The sequence below is a fragment of the Bufo gargarizans genome, chromosome 1, assembly GCF_014858855.1.
Source record: "Bufo gargarizans isolate SCDJY-AF-19 chromosome 1, ASM1485885v1, whole genome shotgun sequence".
In the NCBI taxonomy this organism is placed as follows: domain Eukaryota; kingdom Metazoa; phylum Chordata; class Amphibia; order Anura; family Bufonidae; genus Bufo; species Bufo gargarizans.
In genome coordinates, this window is record NC_058080.1 from 189,145,153 (window position 1) to 189,167,723 (window position 22,571).

Here is a 22,571-nt window from a genome sequence, read left to right on the forward strand (position 1 = left end):
GCTCTGATGGCACAGCGTGCAAACCACTCGGGTCTTGTCGTCAGCACATTGTTTGAAGAAGTGCCATGCCAGGGAACTCCTTGAAGCTGCCTTTGGGGTGCTCGGTCCCAGATGGCGGCGGTCAGTAGCAGGCGGAGTCTCTTGGCGGCGGGTGTTCTGCTTTTGCCCACTGCTCCCTCTTTTGCTACGCTGTTGGCTCGGTCTCACCACTGCCTCTTCCTCCGAACTGTGAAAGTCAGTGGCACGACCTTCATTCCATGTGGGGTCTAGGACCTCATCGTCCCCTGCATCGTCTTCCACCCAGTCTTGATCCCTGACCTCCTGTTCAGTCTGCACACTGCAGAAAGACGCAGCAGTTGGCACCTGTGTTTCGTCATCATCAGAGACATGCTGAGGTGGTATTCCCATGTCCTCATCATCAGGAAACATAAGTGGTTGTGCGTCAGTGCATTCTATGTCTTTCACCGCTGGGGAAGGGCTAGGTGGATGCCCTTGGGAAACCCTGCCAGCGGAGTCTTCAAACAGCATAAGAGACTGCTGCATAACTTGAGGCTGAGACAGTTTCCCTGGTATGCATGGGGGTGATGTGACAGACTGATGGGGTTGGTTTTCAGGCGCCATCTGTGCGCTTTCTGCAGAAGACTGGGTGGGAGATAATGTGAACGTGCTGGATCCACTGTCGGCCACCCAATTGACTAATGCCTGTACCTGCTCAGGCCTTACCATCCTTAGAACGGCATTGGGCCCCACCATATATCGCTGTAAATTCTGGCGGCTACTGGGACCTGAGGTAGTTGGTACACTAGGACGTGTGGATGTGGCAGAACGGCCACGTCCTCTCCCAGCACCAGAGGGTCCACTAACACCACCACGACCATGTCCACGTCCGCGTCCCTTACTAGATGTTTTTCTCATTGTTATGGTTCACCACAACAACAAATATATTATTTGGCCCAATGTATTGTATTCAAATTCAGCGGGATATAAATTTGAGGCCTAGTATTTAGGCGCTGGGTGACCGGTATGGATTTAGTGACAGAATTAGACTTGGAAATGCACAGAAGCGTGTGTGTGTGAAGTTATTCTGAATGACCCAATGTGCACCTTGAATATTATATACCCTTTTAGGGATAGATTTCAAATAGCTCTGATATAGCAGAAACCACTAAATTATGAAATTGCTAAATTGGGAATTGTATTTCAACCCAGAACAAGAAATGTGCTTGAACAGACACTAAATAACTCGCCCAGCTACAGCACTAACGAGAGATTTAGCAGGATATAAATTTGAGGCCTAGTATTTAGGCGCTGGGTGACAGGTATGGGTTTAGTGACAGAATTAGACTTGGAAATACACAGTAGCGGGTGTGTGTGAAGTTATTCTGAATGACCCAATGTGCACCTTGAATATTATATACCCTTTTAGGGATAGATTTCAAATAGCTCTGATATAGCAGAAACCACTAAATTATGAAATTGCTAAATTGGGAATTGTATTTCAACCCAGAACAAGAAATGTGCTTGAACGGACACTAAATAACTCGCCCAGCTACAGCACTAACGAGAGATTTAGCAGGATATAAATTTGAGGCCTAGTATTTAGGCGCTGGGTGACAGGTATGGGTTTAGTGACAGAATTAGACTTGGAAATACACAGTAGCGGGTGTGTGTGAAGTTATTCTGAATGACCCAATGTGCACCTTGAATATTATATACCCTTTTAGGGATAGATTTCAAATAGCTCTGATATAGCAGAAACCACTAAATTATGAAATTGCTAAATTGGGAATTGTATTTCAACCCAGAACAAGAAATGTGCTTGAACGGACACTAAATAACTCACCCAGCTACAGCACTAAGGACAGATTTAGCTGGATATAAATTTGAGGCCTAGTATTTAGGCGCTGGGTGACAGGTATGGGTTTAGTGACAGAATTAGACTTGGAAATACACAGTAGCGGGTGTGTGTGAAGTTATTCTGAATGACCCAATGTGCACCTTGAATATTATATACCCTTTTAGGGATAGATTTCAAATAGCTCTGATATAGCAGAAACCACTAAATTATGAAATTGCTAAATTGGGAATTGTATTTCAACCCAGAACAAGAAATGTGCTTGAACGGACACTAAATAACTCGCCCAGCTACAGCACTAACGAGAGATTTAGCAGGATATAAATTTGAGGCCTAGTATTTAGGCGCTGGGTGACAGGTATGGGTTTAGTGACAGAATTAGACTTGGAAATACACAGTAGCGGGTGTGTGTGAAGTTATTCTGAATGACCCAATGTGCACCTTGAATATTATATACCCTTTTAGGGATAGATTTCAAATAGCTCTGATATAGCAGAAACCACTAAATTATGAAATTGCTAAATTGGGAATTGTATTTCAACCCAGAACAAGAAATGTGCTTGAACGGACACTAAATAACTCGCCCAGCTACAGCACTAACGAGAGATTTAGCAGGATATAAATTTGAGGCCTAGTATTTAGGCGCTGGGTGACAGGTATGGGTTTAGTGACAGAATTAGACTTGGAAATACACAGTAGCGGGTGTGTGTGAAGTTATTCTGAATGACCCAATGTGCACCTTGAATATTATATACCCTTTTAGGGATAGATTTCAAATAGCTCTGATATAGCAGAAACCACTAAATTATGAAATTGCTAAATTGGGAATTGTATTTCAACCCAGAACAAGAAATGTGCTTGAACGGACACTAAATAACTCACCCAGCTACAGCACTAAGGACAGATTTAGCTGGATATAAATTTGAGGCCTAGTATTTAGGCGCTGGGTGACAGGTATGGGTTTAGTGACAGAATTAGACTTGGAAATACACAGTAGCGGGTGTGTGTGAAGTTATTCTGAATGACCCAATGTGCACCTTGAATATTATATACCCTTTTAGGGATAGATTTCAAATAGCTCTGATATAGCAGAAACCACTAAATTATGAAATTGCTAAATTGGGAATTGTATTTCAACCCAGAACAAGAAATGTGCTTGAACGGACACTAAATAACTCGCCCAGCTACAGCACTAACGAGAGATTTAGCAGGATATAAATTTGAGGCCTAGTATTTAGGCGCTGGGTGACAGGTATGGGTTTAGTGACAGAATTAGACTTGGAAATACACAGTAGCGGGTGTGTGTGAAGTTATTCTGAATGACCCAATGTGCACCTTGAATATTATATACCCTTTTAGGGATAGATTTCAAATAGCTCTGATATAGCAGAAACCACTAAATTATGAAATTGCTAAATTGGGAATTGTATTTCAACCCAGAACAAGAAATGTGCTTGAACGGACACTAAATAACTCGCCCAGCTACAGCACTAACGAGAGATTTAGCAGGATATAAATTTGAGGCCTAGTATTTAGGCGCTGGGTGACAGGTATGGGTTTAGTGACAGAATTAGACTTGGAAATACACAGTAGCGGGTGTGTGTGAAGTTATTCTGAATGACCCAATGTGCACCTTGAATATTATATACCCTTTTAGGGATAGATTTCAAATAGCTCTGATATAGCAGAAACCACTAAATTATGAAATTGCTAAATTGGGAATTGTATTTCAACCCAGAACAAGAAATGTGCTTGAACGGACACTAAATAACTCGCCCAGCTACAGCACTAAGGACAGATTTAGCTGGATATAAATTTGAGGCCTAGTATTTAGGCGCTGGGTGACAGGTATGGGTTTAGTGACAGAATTAGACTTGGAAATGCACAGTAGCGGGTGTGTGAAGTTATTCTGAATGACCCTATGTGCACCTTGAATATTATATACCCTTTTAGGGATAGATTTCAAATAGCTCTGATACAGCAGAAACCACTAAATTTTTAAATTGCTAAATTGGGAATTGTATTTCAACCCAGAACAAAAAATGTGCTTTGACGGACACTAAATAACTTTCCCAGCCACAACAGGACAGCGGTAACGAGAGATTTAGCGGGATATAAATTTGAGGCCTAGTATTTAGGCGCTGGGTGACCGGTATGGATTTAGTGACAGAATTAGACTGGGATATGGCCAAAAAATAACCACACTATTGCTGGTTAAATGCACTTGGTGATGGGCGCAGCTTGCCCCTGATGTAGTATATGGCCAAAAAATGAACAGACTATTGCTGGTTAAATGCACTTGGTGTCACAGCTTGACCAACCACACTACTGAGGGTTAAATGCACTTGGTGACGGGCGCAGCTTGCCCCTGATTTAGTATATGGCCAAAAAATGAACAGACTATTGCTGGTTAAATGCACTTGGTGTGATAGCTTGACCAACCACACTACTGAGGGTTAAATGCACTTGGTGTGACAGCTTCACCCTGATGTAGGCTTTAGCCAAAAAACAACCACACCATTGAGGGTTAAATGCACTTGGTCGCAGCTTGTGCTGGCGCACCACAAGACACAAAATGGCCGCCGATCACCCCAGAAAAATGTGACTGACAAACGGTCTGGGCAGCCTAAAAACAGTGAGCAATTGAGGATCAGCAGCTCAATGATCCACAGCTGCAGATCGATCAGTTAATCAAGTCCTTTGGAGGAGTTAATCTGCCTAATCTCGCCCTACTGTCGCAGCCGCAACCTCTCCCTACGCTAATCAGAGCAGAGTGACGGGCGGCGCTATGTGACTCCAGCTTAAATAGAGGCTGGGTCACATGGTGCTCTGGCCAATCACAGCCATGCCAATAGTAGGCATGGCTGTGATGGCCTCTTGGGGCAAGTAGTATGACGCTTGTTGATTGGCTGCTTAGCAGCCTTTCAAAAAGCGCCAAGAAAGCGTCACAAAAGCGCGAAGAAAGCGACGAACACCGAACCCGAACCCGGACTTTTACGAAAATGTCCGGGTTCGGGTCCGTGTCACGGACACCCCAAAATTCGGTACGAACCCGAACTATACAGTTCGAGTTCGCTCATCCCTAGTTTTAATCCATTATTAACCATTTCAGAGAACCGTAAATATGGTATGTTATGGTATTCCTACCTGGGACCCACACCTATCCTGTGAAGGATGATCTCCCGTCACCTCATGGTTACTGTGAAAAGAGATGTGGTCAAGCAAGTGCGGCTCTCCATTCACTTCTGTGAGAGGTCTGAAGATAGCCAAACCATGCATGGCCATTTTTAAAACTCTCATAAAAGTCAACGCACGTTCTTGAGACATAATCTTTTATAGATGGCCACTTCATATCACTCATATCCAACTAGCAGTATTTGCTTTCTTGTCTGATATGGATAAAACAAAAAATGTCTTAGGCTCAATTAGCTGTCCTGGCCACTAGTAGGCATGCTTTGAACAATGACCAATGAGATTATATCTAATCTATCTAATAATATCATGTTTACATAGATTTCCATAGATTTGTAGAGTTAAAAGACACCATCCGGCATGATTAATATGCATTAAGTGGTCAATGGAGCTCCCTTTTATAACACTGCTTCTATAACTTGCTGGATAGACAGTGGTCTCCAAGGTTTTAGACCCAGTTAAATGGCAATGCCTTGTGCTACATAAATTTAAGATTCATGTATATGGATTTCTTCTGAAAAATTAACCACTATATTAGTGTGAATCTTTGTAAAATGTAAATATAATTTGAGTTTTCTGAACTACTTTTGTTTCTTTAAAGTGTGTGTTCACCTTTGGACAACTTTTAGTTAATATAATTAATCTGCATAAAAAGTTATAGGGGTATTCACATCTTAGGAGTTTATAGCATTCATAGGATATGTCGTAAAAGTTTAAAGTGAACCTGTCATCAACTTTATGCTGACCTCACTGAGAAATGCTGATTTCAGCGGTGTGTCACTCATGAGCTAAAAGTAGGGTAAGTGGCTGCCGAGAACCAGCATCACAATCATTGCAGTACAGGCCTGGAAAAGAGTCAAATCTACCTGAGAAGAGCCAGGCCCAGTCTGCAATGATTGTGATATTGGTTCTCATTGGTTTTTAACCTATAAATTACAGACCGCTGAAATTATCTCACATGTCTCTACTTTTTTCTGCCATTAGTATGGGCAGCATAAAGTTGATGACAGGTTCCCTTTAATAGATGTAGGTCCAAGCCCTGCGTCCAACTACAGTGTATGGCGAGGTGGCCAGACATGCGCAGCTCTTTCCATTCACTTCTATGGGAATTACCTCTCCACACACTGCGGCCACCAAACAGGGGCACGTGCTCGAGATATATGTGGGTCTCAAAGGTGAAACGCACATCTATCTAACTTTAAAGTCATAGGTGGGAATACCCCTTTATGTAACTTAGCATATACACATCTTTATTAAAATGGTACTCAAAAATGAACACATTCAAGGATATGAACCAAGCTCATTACAATGAGAATTTGGATGGAGTTGCAGTATTACTATATTGGTAACATCTTTTTTTTTTTTTCTAGGCATGCAATCCAAAATATTCAGAGTATGACAAGACAGGCTCCATCTGCAGTGCTGAGAATATTAATGACACACTTACTCAGTATCGTTGGCTTGTCAGTGCCCCTAGTGGCAGCGATGGGGTAACCAGTCCTATGCGGGAAGTGGATTCCAATACATTTTTCACTAACACCAAGTCAATCACTTTAGACTCCATCTACTTCCATGCTGGTTCCAGGGTTCAATGTGCTGCAAGGGCAGTCAATGCTAATGGAGATCCTGGTCTAGAACTGATGAGCCCCATAGTTACTGTCAGCAAAGATGAAGGTAAGTTCTCACAAAACACCCTGATACACATTGGGCGATTATCCTTATACTACCAAACAAGTAATAATTATAAATCTAGAGAACCCCAAAATAGGACAGCCAGATTCTAAGTAGGGGAGACAAAGGCATTTCTGTCTCTTCTGCATTCTCTATTCTTACATATATTGAGCAGTGTATACAAATTAGAGGGCTCAGTTAACTGATCATGTGATTCTCAAAATACTGGGTACATGTATATAATTGCTGGGTCTAACTAGAGCCAACAAAACACTTAAAGTGATAAATGATATTTTTGTTGAACTAGTTACAGTGAAAGACTACAATGTGTGTAATGTACATATATAATTCTAATATACCCACAAAAAGAGAGGTTTGGGAATAAAAGAATAGGAAAATGACAATAAAACAATAATATTAATTGCCGCCAGCCCAAATTGTACTTTTTTGTCATGTCAAAGAGGCAATGACAGAAAAGGGATCCTTTTTATAAAAAGTTTTTCTAATATAATAATTATTATACTTTTTCATAAAGCACCAACATTAGAGATGATAGAATTTTTTAATAATTCGATTTGGCTGCTCCGCCGAACTTCGACAAGAAGTTTGATTCGTTACGAGTTAGGCTACTTTCACACTGGCGTTTTGGCTTTCTGTTTGTGAGATCCGTTCAGGGCTCTCACAAGCGGTCCAAAAAGGATCAGTTTTTCCCTTATGCATTCTGAATGGATAAGGATCCGCTCAGAATGCATCAGTTTGCCTCCGTTCCACTTGCAGCGTTTTGGTGTCCGCCTGACGATGCAGAGGAAAACGGATCCGTCCTGACACACAATGTAAGTCAATGGGGACGGATCTGTTTTCACTGACACAATATGGTAAAATAGAAAACGGATCCGTCCCCGATTGACTTTCAATCATGTTCAAGACCGTTTTGGCTATATTACAGATAATACAAACGGATCCGTTCTGAACGGATGCATGCGGTTGTATTATCTGAACGGAAGCGTTTGAGCAGATCCATGACGGATCGCCACTAAAGGCGAGTGTGAAAGTAGCCTTACTTCATCACGAATCGATTCCCATTGTATGGACCGGACGCAATGACATGGAACCGAGATTGTGCCACCCGTCATTTAACCCCCCAGGTGTCACGTTCAACGCTGATCGCGGCATCTGTGACTCACATTCAGCATTTCTGGGGTTAATCAGCATAAAAAAAAAATATTCAAATACTCACCGCACCCACTGCTCCCATCTTGATTGAAGAAAACTCGCCAAAGGACCTGCGGTGAGGGTGATCACATCACCACGTGATTATGCTGGACACGCACCGTGACGTCATTACTGATGACAAGTGGATGAGGTATTATTTTTTTTCACCCACCATTTTAGGAAAAATTGATTAGTTACAACGAAGTGCGAGGAAATTCGGCTTCGTGGCAAATCAAATCTTTCCTGAAATTCACATCGAAGTCCACTTCGGATACTTCAATTCGCTAATAGGGATGAGCGAACCTGTGGAAGTTTGGGTTCAGCCGAACTTCAGGTCAAAGTTCAGGTTCCGGACCCGAACTTTACCCAAACGTATTATTTTTTGTTATAACATGGGTATTTTGGAAAATAACATAATACTTAAGACGGAATGCAATAGGGACACCTTTAGAGGCATTCCATTTTCCATTACGTCATAATAGAAGTCTATGGGCAGCAGGACTCCTGCTTAATGGAAACCAGGACGGATCCATTATGCTCCCATAGACTTCTATTATGATGGAATGCAAAATGGAATTCCTCTAAAGGTTTCCCTTTGGCATTTCGTCTTAGGGCTGTTTCACACGAGCGGATGCCGTGCGTGACATCCGCTGCGTGAATGACAGCCAAGACCAGACTGCAGAAGCACGGAGCAGTAACATGACTGATAATGCTCCGTGCCTCTCTGTGGTCTCTTTACTACAAAATCACGGTGACAACTTTATCTCACTGTGGTTTTGTAGTAAAGAGATCACAGAGAGGCACGGAGCATTATCAATCATGTTACTGCTCCGTGCTTCTGCTGTCCGGAGCGGGTCTTGGCTGTCATTCACGCAGCGGACCGCACAGCATGCTGCGGTATTTTCTCCGGCCAAAAAAACGTTCCGGTCCTGAACTGAAGACATCCTGATGCATCCTGAACAGATTTCTCTCCATTCAGAATGCATTAGGATAAAACTGATCAGGATTCTTCAGGCATAGAGCCCCGATGACGGAACTCTATCCGGGAAGAAAAGAACGCAGGTGTGAAAGAGCCCTTAGAATTCAAAGAGTACAACAGATCAGCAGAGTTGAAACAAAAGGTAAAAGTGCTTATTTTGTACAATGGTCCAGCTATATGGCAATCATCCAACTGGTAAGGGTACTTTCACACTAGCGTTTTTTTTTTCGGCATAGAGTTCCGTCACAGGGGCTCAATACCAGAAAAGAACTGATCAGGCATATCCCCATGCATTCTGAATGGAGAGTAATCCGTTCAGGATGCATCAGGATGTCTTCAGTTCAGTCATTTTGACTGATCAGGCATTTTTCCCCGTAGGAATGTATCAGTGCCGGATCCGGCATTCAAAATACCGGAATGCCGGATCCGTCCTTCCAGTCTGCGCATGCGCAGACCGGTAAAAATGTGAAAAAAGATACAAGACGGATCCGTCTGTCCGCATGACAAGCGGAGAGACAGATCCGTTCTTGCAATGCATTTGTGAGACAGATCCGCATCCGGATGCGTCTCACAAATGCTTTTAGTCACATGCAGATCGACGGATCCGGGGGGCAGTTCCGACGACGACTGAACTGCCCGCCGGATCACACTGCCGCAAGTGTGAAAGTAGCCTTAATTTGTAAGTATAGATATGCAGTGTATATAGTGTGAGGGGTAATTGTTGGATAAGGGGGTCACAAACTGAGTTATAACAGTAATATAGAAAAAGATAAATGGAGAAGCGTTACAATAGGGAGGGTATTGCAGAAAAGCTAGGGAAAGTGGTAAGCCTGCCTTAAAAAAAAATGTTTTTAGGGCACATTTAAAAATGTGGATGTTGGTAATCTGATATCCAGGATAGTGCAGTCTAGAGAATTGGTGCAGCATGGGAAAAATCTTGGAAACCGGTGAGAGGTTGAAATGACAGTATACAGTATAGGGTGGTGTAGCACCGTGAAAAACTTTGTGGGTGAGAAGTTTAAATTGTACGGCATTCTTTAAGTTGTAACTTTAACTGTATCTTTAATGTAAATGTGTACTACTAAACTGAAGAAGTAAAACATGTTAAATCTGGGTTCTTTCACCTTTTTTCACAATCTACCTCTAAAAAAAACACAAAAAAGTAAAAAATCTTGTAGAAAAAATATTAATAAAACCATCATGTACTATTTTTATTTATTTATTTTTATTTGACATCATTATTGACAAATGCACCCTATACTCAAGGGGTTAAAGTCTCTTTCATGCTAAGGCTTGTTTTGAAACACAAAAATCTGACGCAAGTGCTTTATAAATATCTTGCATTATCAAATAAATCAGTAATTTACCAATAATTGTTCTTTTTCAAGGTCTTTGTCAACCCCGTGTTCCTGGGACAGTAGGTGCTGAACCTTTTTCGGCAAAAATTCGGTACACTGGCCCTGAAGATCCAGACCATCCTAACCTAATAAAGCTGACTGTAACAATGCCACATATGGATGGTATGATTTCTATGTTTCCTAAAAAATTTATATTTTAATTCTGCTTAGGTGATTGCTATACAGTTAATTAATTTTAGAGTAACTAAGCGCATTAATGGTTCTATATTTATGCTTTGTTGACATTGGTAGGCCACGGTATATATCAGATATAGTGTAAAATAAAACTATCAACCACGTTGTATAATTCATACATTTGGTTATATTACAGGTATGCTTCCTGTTGTGTCAACTAGACACATGTCCAACTTTGAACTGACACTTAGTCCTGATGGCACTCGTGTTGGCAACCATAAGTGTTCTAACCTACTGGACTACAATGAAGTTCCTACCAAATACGGTTTCATAACGGAGAGCACAAAAAATGGTGAACTGATAGGTGAAACTTCTCCATACCAGTACAGCACCGCTCTGAGATCAGCTAAATCCTTGCGCTTCTATCATAACCTCAACCTGGAAGCTTGTCTTTGGGAATTCAACAGCTACTATGATATGTCTGAGCTCTTGACAGACTGCAGCGGCACTATAGGGACTGATGGACAGGTCAGTGGATAAATAGATAGATAGATAGATAGATAGATAGTCACAATAACCACAGTTGGCTCACTGGTTAACATTGTCACCTTACAGTACTTGGTTCTTAATTTTAAATCTGACTATGGGCAATGGAGTTTTTGTGTTCTCCCTGTGTTGGCATGGATTTCCCCCAAAAATCTGGTTTTTATTAGGGATTGTTTTGTTGGGCCAAACCCTATCAGTATATGCCATATTAAGGTATATGAACAACTAAAGGTTTGGGTGGAAAGTGACCTGCCGAGGCCTTGGCTTTGTCCTTACCAAAATGAAGAGCTGCTGCAAAGAGCAGTTCATACTCTGGTGGACTCGAGTCGACATGGTCTTACATAGTCCCTAATTTATGTGCAGGAGATATGTTTAGCCACCAGCAGCTTCTCCTGGACATACAAGTTGACTTCTCTTGGTTTCAGTTGCTGGACCTCCAGTTTTTCTTTACAAAAGGTCTAGCCTGGTTCCATAGAACAATTCCTGTTAACAGGCAATAAAAGTTAGGGCACCTACTAATACAGTGTATATTCGACTATTACTATTCAGCTAGATTTTTCTTGTGCTCAGCTGCTGAATATGCTCTTGCCTGTGTGGCCAAATGTAAAGAGTTCTACCACATGCTGAAACCTGTCCAGACAACGTCAGTCCCTAGTCAGTCCCTTCGTAGTCACATAAGATCACATGACTTAATTGTCCATGGCCTTGGGTCAATTAACTTGCCAATGCCAGTTCACATCTCCTGCAGATAAGATTTTGCCAGTGTCTACTTTATTCCTCCTTATATGCCATGCAGGAGATTGTGCAGTATAAATGTGGTCTATAATAAGTACTTATTCTCTAGACGTTTATAGTTACGTTCATGTTTCTACAGGTATTGAACTTGGTACAATCATATGTTACCCTGCGGGTTCCTCTCTACGTCTCTTATGTGTTTCATTCACCGGTAGCAGTTGGTGGTTGGCAGCACTTTGACCTGCAGTCTGAGTTGAGGCTTAAATTTGTATATGACACAGCCATTTTATGGAATGAAGGAATAGGTAGCCCACCAGAATCAGAATTACAAGGTAAGACTAAATACAGTATATTTATATGCAGATATTCCTTTAAATTTGTTCCACAGGCAGTTTTTTTGTGTGGCTGTAATCAATGTTCCTTAAGAAAATATTTTTTATCTATCGATTTTTAAATGGGTAATCTCATGATTTATGTAAAAAAATAAAATATGACTTTGTATAGTACATTTTACGCTAACAAAGCAAGAACCAGCCTACCACTCCACACAGGTCTAGAGTCTTCCCATTCATTGCTCCAGATGCTCTGCTAGATATATTTAAAGGGAGGAAAAGGTAATTTTTTTTGCTAGTTAAAACCATATATTATTTCTAATCAGTTTTTATTTTAGTACATTTTTTTAAATTCTCTTTCCTGAACATGATTATGGGAGTGGCCAACTTGCCATAGCTGTTGTTAACAGCATTTACAGATATGCTTTACAGCAGCCACCATAGGCCATAGACACAATAGACAGGATCTGACCTCTTTGATTTTTATGGGGGAGTTTTCTAGTCATGTTCTGTAATCTGTTAGACGTCAGGGGGGAGTATATACGCTGTGATATCACCTATTGTGAATGGTAGATCCTGTTTTATCTATATAGAGGTGATATATGTCATTGTAATCCGGAACTGACCAAAAAGTTGTTCCTATTTTAGGCTTAGTGGACAGTGTAAAAAAAACTGCAGGATTTTACTTAGTTTCTTTTTAAAATATAGTGACATGGAAAATTAAAAATAATATCACCAAAATGTGATGACACATTCCCTTTAAAGCTGCCAGTTTTGCTGTAACTCTCTCCCTATCACAGCTTAGGTGTGTTACCTTTCACCTGCTGCTCTTTCCCTATCCCAGCTCAGTGGGCGTGTTCTTTCAGTTGCAGCTCTTTCCCTATCCCAGCTCAGTGGGCGTGTTCTTTCAGTTGCAGCTCTTTCCCTATCCCAGCTCAGTGGGCGTGTTCTTTCAGTTGCAGCTCTTTCCCTATCCCAGCTCAGTGGGCGTGTTCTTTCCGCTGCAGCTCTCGTCCTGTAGGGATAGTGGCTGTTGTAGGATGGAACTGAGCATGTACAACCATCTGAGGAAGAAAGACAGAGAAATAGGGAAAATAATAAACAGCAGGGGGCGCTTTAATGAATAAACCATTGTCTATAATACATTTTAATTATATGCAGTTACAAAGGTGTTCAGATACAGGTGCTCCAGGGTATGCCAACCATATTATGTTATTTTAGCTATATTGACATTAGATTATCAATGGATCCCACTAAAATTGCTATTCTATGCCAACAAGAATTCCACGTCTGTGTCCATCATTGCATAAAGTAGTTGCTCATACATTACTGTGTACAGTGTTCCACACGTCTAAAATAATAATTACATGTTTGTTCCAGGATCCCTCTACCCAACTAGCATGCGGATTAATGAGGAAGGTCGTCTAGTGGTGAATTTTAAAACGGAAATTCGCTTCCGAGGGCAATTTGTCATGTCTCATCCAGGTAAGGTCTAAAGCTTCAAGGGGTTCTCCGGGAATTAAGAAAATGAAAATAATTAAATTTTACTTTATTATAAATATATTCCCAAATACCTTTCATTAGTTATAATGGCTTGTTTTGTCTAGGGAGAAATCATTAGGAGAAACAAAATGGCCGCCGTCCTATTAGTACACACAAAACCTGTCCTAATCACACAGCAGGACAAGTTACTTCACAACACTGAGCTATAGTCCGTTCTTTCTGTGCTTCATGTCTCTTCATGAACTCCATCCATACAGAGATTCAGCTAACGTTCTTATAATCTGTATTCGGGATCATAATCCCTGACAAGTAGGAAAGAGCTGTCTCAGCCTCGATCTCAGTGTTGTTGTGATTGTCCGTATTGCGTCATTTGCTGGCTGGATTCATTTTTTTAGCACATTATACACTGCTCGTTTCCATGGTTACAACCGCCATGCAATCCGTCAGAGGTGTTCGTGCTTTCACACTATAGGAAAAAGCACCAGTGTATGTGCGCTCCCACGGTCCCCGGCCACCAAATAGGCTGGTGCTTTTTCTTATAATGTGCAAGCACGACCACCACTGCTGGATTGATGGAAACGAGCAGTGTATAATGTAATGGAAAAATGAATCCAGCCAGCGAAGAGAGCACTATAGACAATAACAATATATTAGTAAGTGGCTTGTATTAACTTTCTGTACATGATAATTGCCATTTGCTGAAATGGGACAATCCCTTTAACTCTATTTGCTAATGGTCATTCTTTTGGTTTAGGTACATCTCTGACATCTATGATCATGTCTACTGACCACCCTGAGCTCACCTTCACCTTGAACCTTCTTCGCAGTGAGCCCAGCTTCCGGCAGCCTGTGCAACAGTGGAATTTTGTTTCAGACTTTGCTGTAAGTATGAGAATAGATAATAATGAGTCCAGTGATCAAATGCTTGTTTATAACATATTGGGGGGCATTTATCAAGCCCTATATGCCACAACTGTGGTGTAAAACGGCTGACATTAAGGAGCACAGCATCTGTGCACCATAATGTGTGACTTTTTCAGCTTTTCTGCACTTTCCCAAAGTTCCACAGAAAGGGGCATGGCTTGGTGTAATGGCCGTGACTTTGTGCCGCAGGCCGCATTTACTGTAACTTTCGCCTGAAAGTGGCGGAAGTTATAGCTGAAGTCTACGCCAGTCTGTAGCTGGCGTAGACGTCACTGTCTGGTGCACAGCAGGGCACAGATGCACCTGCTTTATTAAGTGGCTTCTGCCTCCTAACAAATAAGGCACATCTCATGCCAGTGCAGCGAGATCAAGACTGGCAGATGGATGCGCCAGCCTTGATATATCTCCCCCATTGTGCGCTCCGCAAAGCAGTTTCTATAATGGGTAAACTATATAAGTAAATGTAATACTCTATACATTGCACCGCCGCTACAAGTTAGACAGCGTGCAGTTAAACAGGGCAGAGTGTAGAGCGCTCGCGCAAGCTCTGCAGCCTCTTCATACAGCTGATCGGCAGAGGTGTCGGGAGTCAGACTCCCACCAATCTGATATTGATGACCTATCCTGAGGATACATCATCAGTATACCGCACAACCCCTTTAACAGCTCCCCAGCTGGTCTGAACGTGCAGGAAATGACCACTCATCACTGGCTGAGACAGGTCACCGATTGGCTGGTGATTTCCTGTGTGTCGAGATGGATCAGGAAGCAGATACCAGCAGAGGGCCCATTAATCATCAGAACAGCAGTGGTGTGAGATCCATGAGGTATGGCTTGTTTTACTTTTTAACCAATTCTGCCCTCTTTCTAAGAATTTTTTACCCTCTAGAAAGTAGAATATTTCAATACAGGGATGATACGACAGGATATATGACTGGTTCAGGTGATTTAGGGCTCTAGCTATAGACGTGCAGAGGTCCCTCTGCAACATAATAAGACACCAGTATTATAATGACACATAATAGGTGGGGGTCTTTTACAAATTTTGCACCGGGCTCAGGAGCTTCAGGTTACACCTCTTCAGCAGACCCGGCAGAACATTTTACGATGTCTGTTGTAAAACTCCCAGCTTATGATATTAGATCTGCTGAGAAACTAGATATCATTTTAAATTCCATGCAGATACTTGTACATTATATTATCAGGATACTTCCTTGGCTATAGGAGCCTATTCTAATAATAACATTTAAAGGGAACCTGTCATGAGGAACCTGTCATTCAAGATTTAGGCCCCCAAACTGCCACCAACCTATCCAGGATGGTGACAGTTCCACAATGATGATCTATATTCAGCATAAATCTAAAAAAGAAGTTTGACTTGTATTCTAATGTGTGTCGGGGGTCATCCGGGAGGAGCTGTTGCTTGGAAGAGTCACACTGGCCAGCCCCCTCCTGGATTGATTGAGGTCTCACAGACCAGTGACATCATTTTTAGTGACATCCGGCATATGCACAGTGAAGCGGGGTACACTGGCCTCATCTTCATCTGTGCACAGCACATATGTCGGATGCCGATTGAGATGTCTTGTGTTGACGTACCTGATCTGCAGGACATCAATCAATCCAGGAGCAGAACCGGTGTAGTGTTACTCTTCCAATGAGCGGTTCCTCTCAGATGACTCCTGACACACATTTGATTACAGCGATTAAGCTTCTTTTTCTGACTACAGGATCATCATTGTAAAGCTGCCAACCTTCCTAGGTAACAGGCTGGTGACAGTTTAAAAGCCTAAATCCAGATGATGGGTTTCCCTTTAACATAGAATGACTATTTATAAAGTATTTTAACATATTCTGAGTGCCTTCAAGCTTCAGCCATTCTATCTACACAGATATCATGGTTGAGAAAAATAGGGAGCTCTTTATAATTGTTGCTACACGGTCCAATATAGCCAGGCAAGAAAGCCACGAAGAATGCTCATGTGATCATACAAGCATCTACTGTATGACACAGGGGAACACTACCTGGATGGAATGTAAAGGAGACTCCTCAATTATGCTAAGGAAAGGCATTTTAAAAACCTCTTAAAAGCATATTAAAGGACCTTAAGACCTTAAGTAACTTAAAGGGGTATTCCCATCACATACAATGGGGGCATATCGCTAGGATATGCCCCCATTGTTTGATAGGTGCAGGTCCTACAACGAGAAGGCAGCAGGTAGAGCTGTGACTGGAGGACACGGGGTTTCCCGGGGTCCGTCCACCACCAAGCGCTGCTCCCATACAAGTGATTGGAAGCACACCGCGCATGCGCGGTCACAGTGCTCCCATTCATTTCTATGGGGCCGACTTCCCTATTGAAATGAATAGAGGGTGGCTGCGCATGTGCAGTGCGCCCTCTATTTATTTCCCCTCTCCGTTCTCGTTGTAGGTGCGGGTCCCAGAGGTGGGAGTGCACCTATCAGACAATGGGGGCATATCCTAGCGATATGCCCCCATTGTATATGATAAGAAAACCCCTTTAATAAACTGCCATAACTAATAAAAATCAACAAAAACATAAATATTAAAGGGGTTTTCCTGGAAAAGATAATGATAACTTATCCTAAGGATGGGTTATCATTATCACATCAGTGAGGGTCCAAGTCCCGGCATCCCTGCTTATCAGCCGTTTCAGGCACCTGTTGGGCTCACCAAAGCTATGGTGAGCGATGCAGGCTCCTGGCAGCTTTCCAAGGACAGCGCCATACATCGTATAATGGCTGTGCTTCATATTGCAGCTCAGCCCCATTGACTTGAAAGAGGCTGAGCTGCAACTAGGCCATGTACAGTGATGTCACTGGCCTAGGGAGAGGCTGTCGTGCTCAGGGCCTCTTCTAACAGCTGATTGGTGGGGGTCCCGGGTGTCGTACCCCTGCAGATGTGATACTAATGAACTATCCTGAGGATAAGTCATAAATATATATTCCTCGATAACTCCTTTAAAATAAACTACTCTGAGTGAGTGAGAGATTTTATGATAGTTAAAAATCCCATTTGGAGCAAGGCCACATGTGGGTGGGTACATTCTGCAGAATATATTCAAGATCGAAAATCAGGACATGACTAAATTCACTGAGTAGGGATAGATCATAGTTTGCCTAATTGGCTTTAGGTTGCAGCAGTTCTGGTGCAATTTTTAGTTCAGCACCCATTTATCAAAGTTAGTCAATGTGGAGTTGAATACTTCCACCTAGTGGTATTTGTGAAGAACTGCATGCAGATTACCAAAATAAAGAAGACATACTGTAGCTGGACACATATGTGACCGAAGATTACCCAGACCATAAACAAGATAATTTTTTAGATCACATTTAATTTGAGCATGTTTTTAATCATCATGCTATATGATGCTTATAATTAGGCACTGTATGTTTTTTTTATTTATTTGATCTATTTTAAAAATTGTGTTCTCTTGTTTTCTTACAGGTGCGCGATTACTCAGGAACATACACTGTAAAACTTATTCCTTGTAGTGCATCTCCCAACCAAGAATATACTGTACCTCCTGTATGCAATCCACGTGAGCCTATCACATTTGACATCGACATTAGGTTTCAACAGGTAGGATACAGGGCTCAGCCTAATTTTGTATGTAATTAAAAGCAGCTTTCATGTATGTTATTGCACATTTAGAAAGGCAGACACATTTGAATGTAACATATTGGTGTCTTGCAGGTCAGTGATCCTGTATCGGCAGAGTTCAGTCTCAATACTCAAATGTTTTTACTGTCCAAAAAGGAACTATGGCTTTCCGATGGCTCAATGGGATTTGGTGAAGGAACAGATGTTGCATTTTCTGAAGGTGAGAAGACAGTACCTGGCTGAATACCACTTATGTAGAAATGTGTCATAGGTAACATTTAGCATATAGCTGGCTTAGTTTTCACTATGAATTTTTTAATCTATGATTAGTGATGGACGAACATCAAACCAACTACGAATCAATAATGGAACAAGACAGGGGTGCCCCCTGTCACCCATTATCTTCGCATTGGCGATTGAACCTTTGGCAGAAAGCATAAGGGCCCACACACTAATTTCAGGTATAAAAATTGGGGAAACAAGCCACAAAATTGGTTTATTTGCCGATGATATTAACCTGGCACTAACCAATCCAACAATATACCTACCCACCATTATGTAAATATTAAAGTCATTCAGCTTTATCTCATACCATAGCTTAAACGTAGCTAAAACCCAAGTCCTTAACCTAGGTCTAAAAGATTCAGATCTTACCCCTTTAAGTGGAATTCTGAACACATCACTTACCTTGGAATTAAGCTAACCCCATCGTTCTCTAATCTCCTAACAGTAAACCTTAACAACTGAGGCCTCTTTTCACACTTGCGTTGTCCGGATCCGGCGTGTACTCCACTTGCCGGAATTACACACCGGATCTGGAAAAACGCAAGTGAACTGAAAGCATTTGAAGACGGATCCGTCTTCAAAATGCTTTCAGTGTTACTATGGCAGCCAGGACGCTATTAAAGTCCTGGTTGCCACAGTAGTAGTGGGGAGCGGGGGAGCGGTATACTTACCGCCCGTGCGGCTTCCGGGGCGCTCCAGAATGACGTCAGAGCGCCCCTTGCGCATGGATGACGTGCCATGCGATCACGTGATCCATGCGCTTGGGGCGCCCTGACGTCACTCTGGAGCGCCCCGGGAGCCGCACGGACGGTAAGTATACTGCTCCCCCGCTCCCCACTACACTTTACCATGGCTGCCAGGACTTTAGCGTCCCTGCAGCCATGGTAACCATGCAGAAAAAGCTAAACGTCGCCGAAAACGACGTTTAGCTTAAGGCCGGATCCGGATCAATGCCTTTCAATGGGCATTAATTCCGGATCCGGCCTTGCGGCAAGTCTTCAGGATTTTTGGCCGGAGCAAAAAGCGCACCATGCTGCAGTATTTTCTCCGGCCAAAAAACGTTCCGGTCCGGAACTGAAGACATCCTGATGCATCCTGAACGGATTTCACTCCATTCAGAATGCATTAGGATAAAACTGATCAGGATTCTTCCGGCATAGAGCCCCCCGACGACGGAACTCTATGCCGGAAGAAAAGAACGCAGATGTGAAAGAGCCCTTAATGGAAAAAATAAAAAACAAACTAAATAGGATGAGAAATTGCGAAATATCCTGGAAGAAAATGAGCCATAAAAACGTTCATTTTACCACAAATTCTATACCTGTTCTGAAACCTCCCAATCTCTATACCCCTAATTTTTTTTTAAAGAGATCCAAAAAATGCTTATTAAGTATATTTGGCAAAATAGAAAATATAGAATCCAAGCAGATGTAATGTGCCTACCCATTCCCAAAGGGGGACTCGGATTCCCCTCCATAATTAACCCCTTCCCGACCGCAATCTGTATATATACGTGATAGCTGCACATACCCCGTGCAGCTACCACGTATATATACGTTCTGGCAGCTCTTTAATCCAAGCACTGCAAAGCGCTTGGATTAAAGCTTCTGCCCCTGCCCTGTATGCTGTCACGGACAGCATACAGTGCAGTAATGCCGGCAAGGGACCAATCAGACTGGTCCCTTGCCGGCAATCGATCCGATTGGTTAGTCTGTGCAGACTAACCAATCGGAACGCGGCAGTGTTAAAATGCCGGTTTCAGGCTCTGATCTGCGCTCTGCAGATCAGAGCCTGAAATCAGTGTCCTCGTGGCCCCCCCCGATCCATGCAGCCCCCCCATCTGTGCAGCTCCCCCCCGCCCCCGATCTGTGCAGACAACCCCCCCCCCCGATCTGTGCAGCCCATCTGTGCCCCCTCCATCTGTTCCCAGTGCTGCCCCCTCCTTGAGTCCGGCCCCTGCTATCATGACATACCTCCCTCCCCCCCCTTCGAGCGCTGCCCCCGTCTGCCCCCCTGCTGTGTTTGATGGCGGCGGCTCCATTCCTGAGCAGCCGCCATCATCAGAGTGTCAGCTCTATGCTGACACTCTGCTGTAAGTTCTGTAACCCCATAGATGCCACGGCAGCGGCATCCATGGGGTTAATAGAGGGAGGGGGCTCCCTCTCTCCACCATCGGGGCTGCTGCGCTGCGATGTCAGCCCCGCTGTTGCCACCTACAGGGCAAAGTATAGTACAGCCATCAGCCCCACTGGATCTTCATGATCCAAGAGGGACTTGATAAAAAAAAATGTGAAAATAAATAAATAAATAAAAATGTAAAATTAAAAAAAATTGCCTTTTCCTATAAATTTTTTTTTTTTAAAACCACACATATTAGGTATCACCGCGTCCGTAACAACCGCCTCTATAAAGATATCACATGATAGACCCCGTCCGATAAACACCATAAAAAAAATAAAACTGTGTAAAAAAAAGCCATTTTTGTCACCTTACATCACAAAAAGTGCAACAGCAAGCGATCAAAAAGGCGTATGACCCCCAAAATAGTACCAATCAAACCGTCACCTCGTCCCGCAAAAAATGATACCCTATTTAAGACAATCGCCCAAAAAATAAAAAAGCTATGGCTCTCAGACTATAGAGACACTAAAACATCATTTTTTTGGTTTTAGAAATGCTATTATTGTGTAAAACTTAAATAAATAAGAAAAAGTATACATATTAGGTATTGCCACGTCCGGAACAATCTTCTCTATAAAACTATCACATGACCTAACTCCTCAGATGAACGCAATAAAAATAAATAAATGAAAACTGTTCCAAAACAGCCAATGGGTCACCTTGCCCCATAAAGTGTAATAATGAATGATCAAAAAATCCTATGTACCCAAAAATGGTACCAATAAAAACCTCAACACTTTCTGCAAAAAACGAGCCCCTGCACAAGACGATCGGCAGAAAAATAAAAAACATATGGCGTTCAGAAAACCAATCCAGCACAATCTGCCTTCCAAAAACCGTATGGCATTCCTTTCCTTCTGCGCCCTGCCGTGTGCCCGTACAGCAGTTTACGACCACATGTGGGGTGTTTATGTAAACCGCGGAATCAGGGTAATAAATATTGAGTTTTGTTTGGCTGTTAACCCTCAATGTGTTAATGAAAAAAAAAATTGTAAATGGAAAATCTGCCAAAAATGAGAAATTTAGAAATTTCATCTCCATTTTCCTTTAATTCTTGTGGAACGCCTAAAGGGTTAACAAAGTTTGTAAAATCAGTTTTGAGTAACTTGAGGGGTGTAGTTTCTACAATGGGGTCATTTATGGGGGGTTTCCACTATGTAAGCCCCACAAAGTGACTTCAGACCTGAACTGGTCCTTAAAAAGTGGGTTTTGGAAATTTTCTTTAAAATTTTAAGAATTGCTTCTAAACTTCTAAGCCTTCTAACGTCCTAAAAAAATAAAAGGACATTTCCAAAATGATGCCAACATAAAGTAGACATATGGGGAATGTTAAGTAATAAATTTTTTTTTTAGGTATGACTTTCTGTTTTAGAAGCAGAGAAATAGAAATTTGGAAAATTGAGAATTTTTCCAAATTTTTGGTAAATTTGGGATTTTTTCATAAATAAAGGTGAAATATATTGACTCAAATATATGACTATCATGAAGTACAATGTGTCACGAGAAAACAATCTCAGAATGGCATGGATAAGTAAAAGTGTTCCAAAGCTATTACCACATAAAGTGACGCATGTCAGATTTGTAAATTTTGACCTGGACACTGGGGCATCAATGAACCTTGGTCATGAAAGGGTTAAATACTACAGGGTGTGCATTTTAGAACAAATGAGATATACATGGTTAAGCCAGCCCGACAAACATTGGATCACAATCGAAAACTGGATCACAATCGAAAACTGGATCACAATCGAAAACTATACAATTGGTGTAGATGACCCCCAAATATTCTTCATCTCAAATTCACTAATGAAATCCTCCCGCTCTCCAGAGATGCCACCCACAATTCAAGCTGCACTTGAAGTATGGACTCTATTGACGACCAAATTGAACCTTGTTAGCATTTCCTTAACAGACATTCCCCTAGAGGTCGTGGAGAAGTGTATCCCAAATCTAAAGATCCATAATTGGATTAACTCAGGAATCACAAACCTGAGTCAAC

At 42.1% G+C, this 22,571-nt stretch overlaps 1 protein-coding gene across 1 annotated transcript in view; it reads left to right on the forward strand.

Annotated features, from left to right (window-relative positions):
* FREM3 (FRAS1 related extracellular matrix 3) overlaps positions 1-22,571 on the forward strand; it is a 97,616-nt gene that overhangs the window by 68,147 nt on the left and 6,898 nt on the right. The window contains exons 14-21 of the mRNA XM_044277094.1: positions 6,418-6,721; positions 10,298-10,429; positions 10,638-10,969; positions 11,862-12,054; positions 13,435-13,539; positions 14,312-14,439; positions 17,951-18,085; positions 18,200-18,326. Of these exons, the coding sequence (XP_044133029.1) occupies positions 6,418-6,721; positions 10,298-10,429; positions 10,638-10,969; positions 11,862-12,054; positions 13,435-13,539; positions 14,312-14,439; positions 17,951-18,085; positions 18,200-18,326 (1,456 nt within the window). The remainder of the gene's footprint in view (positions 1-6,417; positions 6,722-10,297; positions 10,430-10,637; positions 10,970-11,861; positions 12,055-13,434; positions 13,540-14,311; positions 14,440-17,950; positions 18,086-18,199; positions 18,327-22,571) is intronic.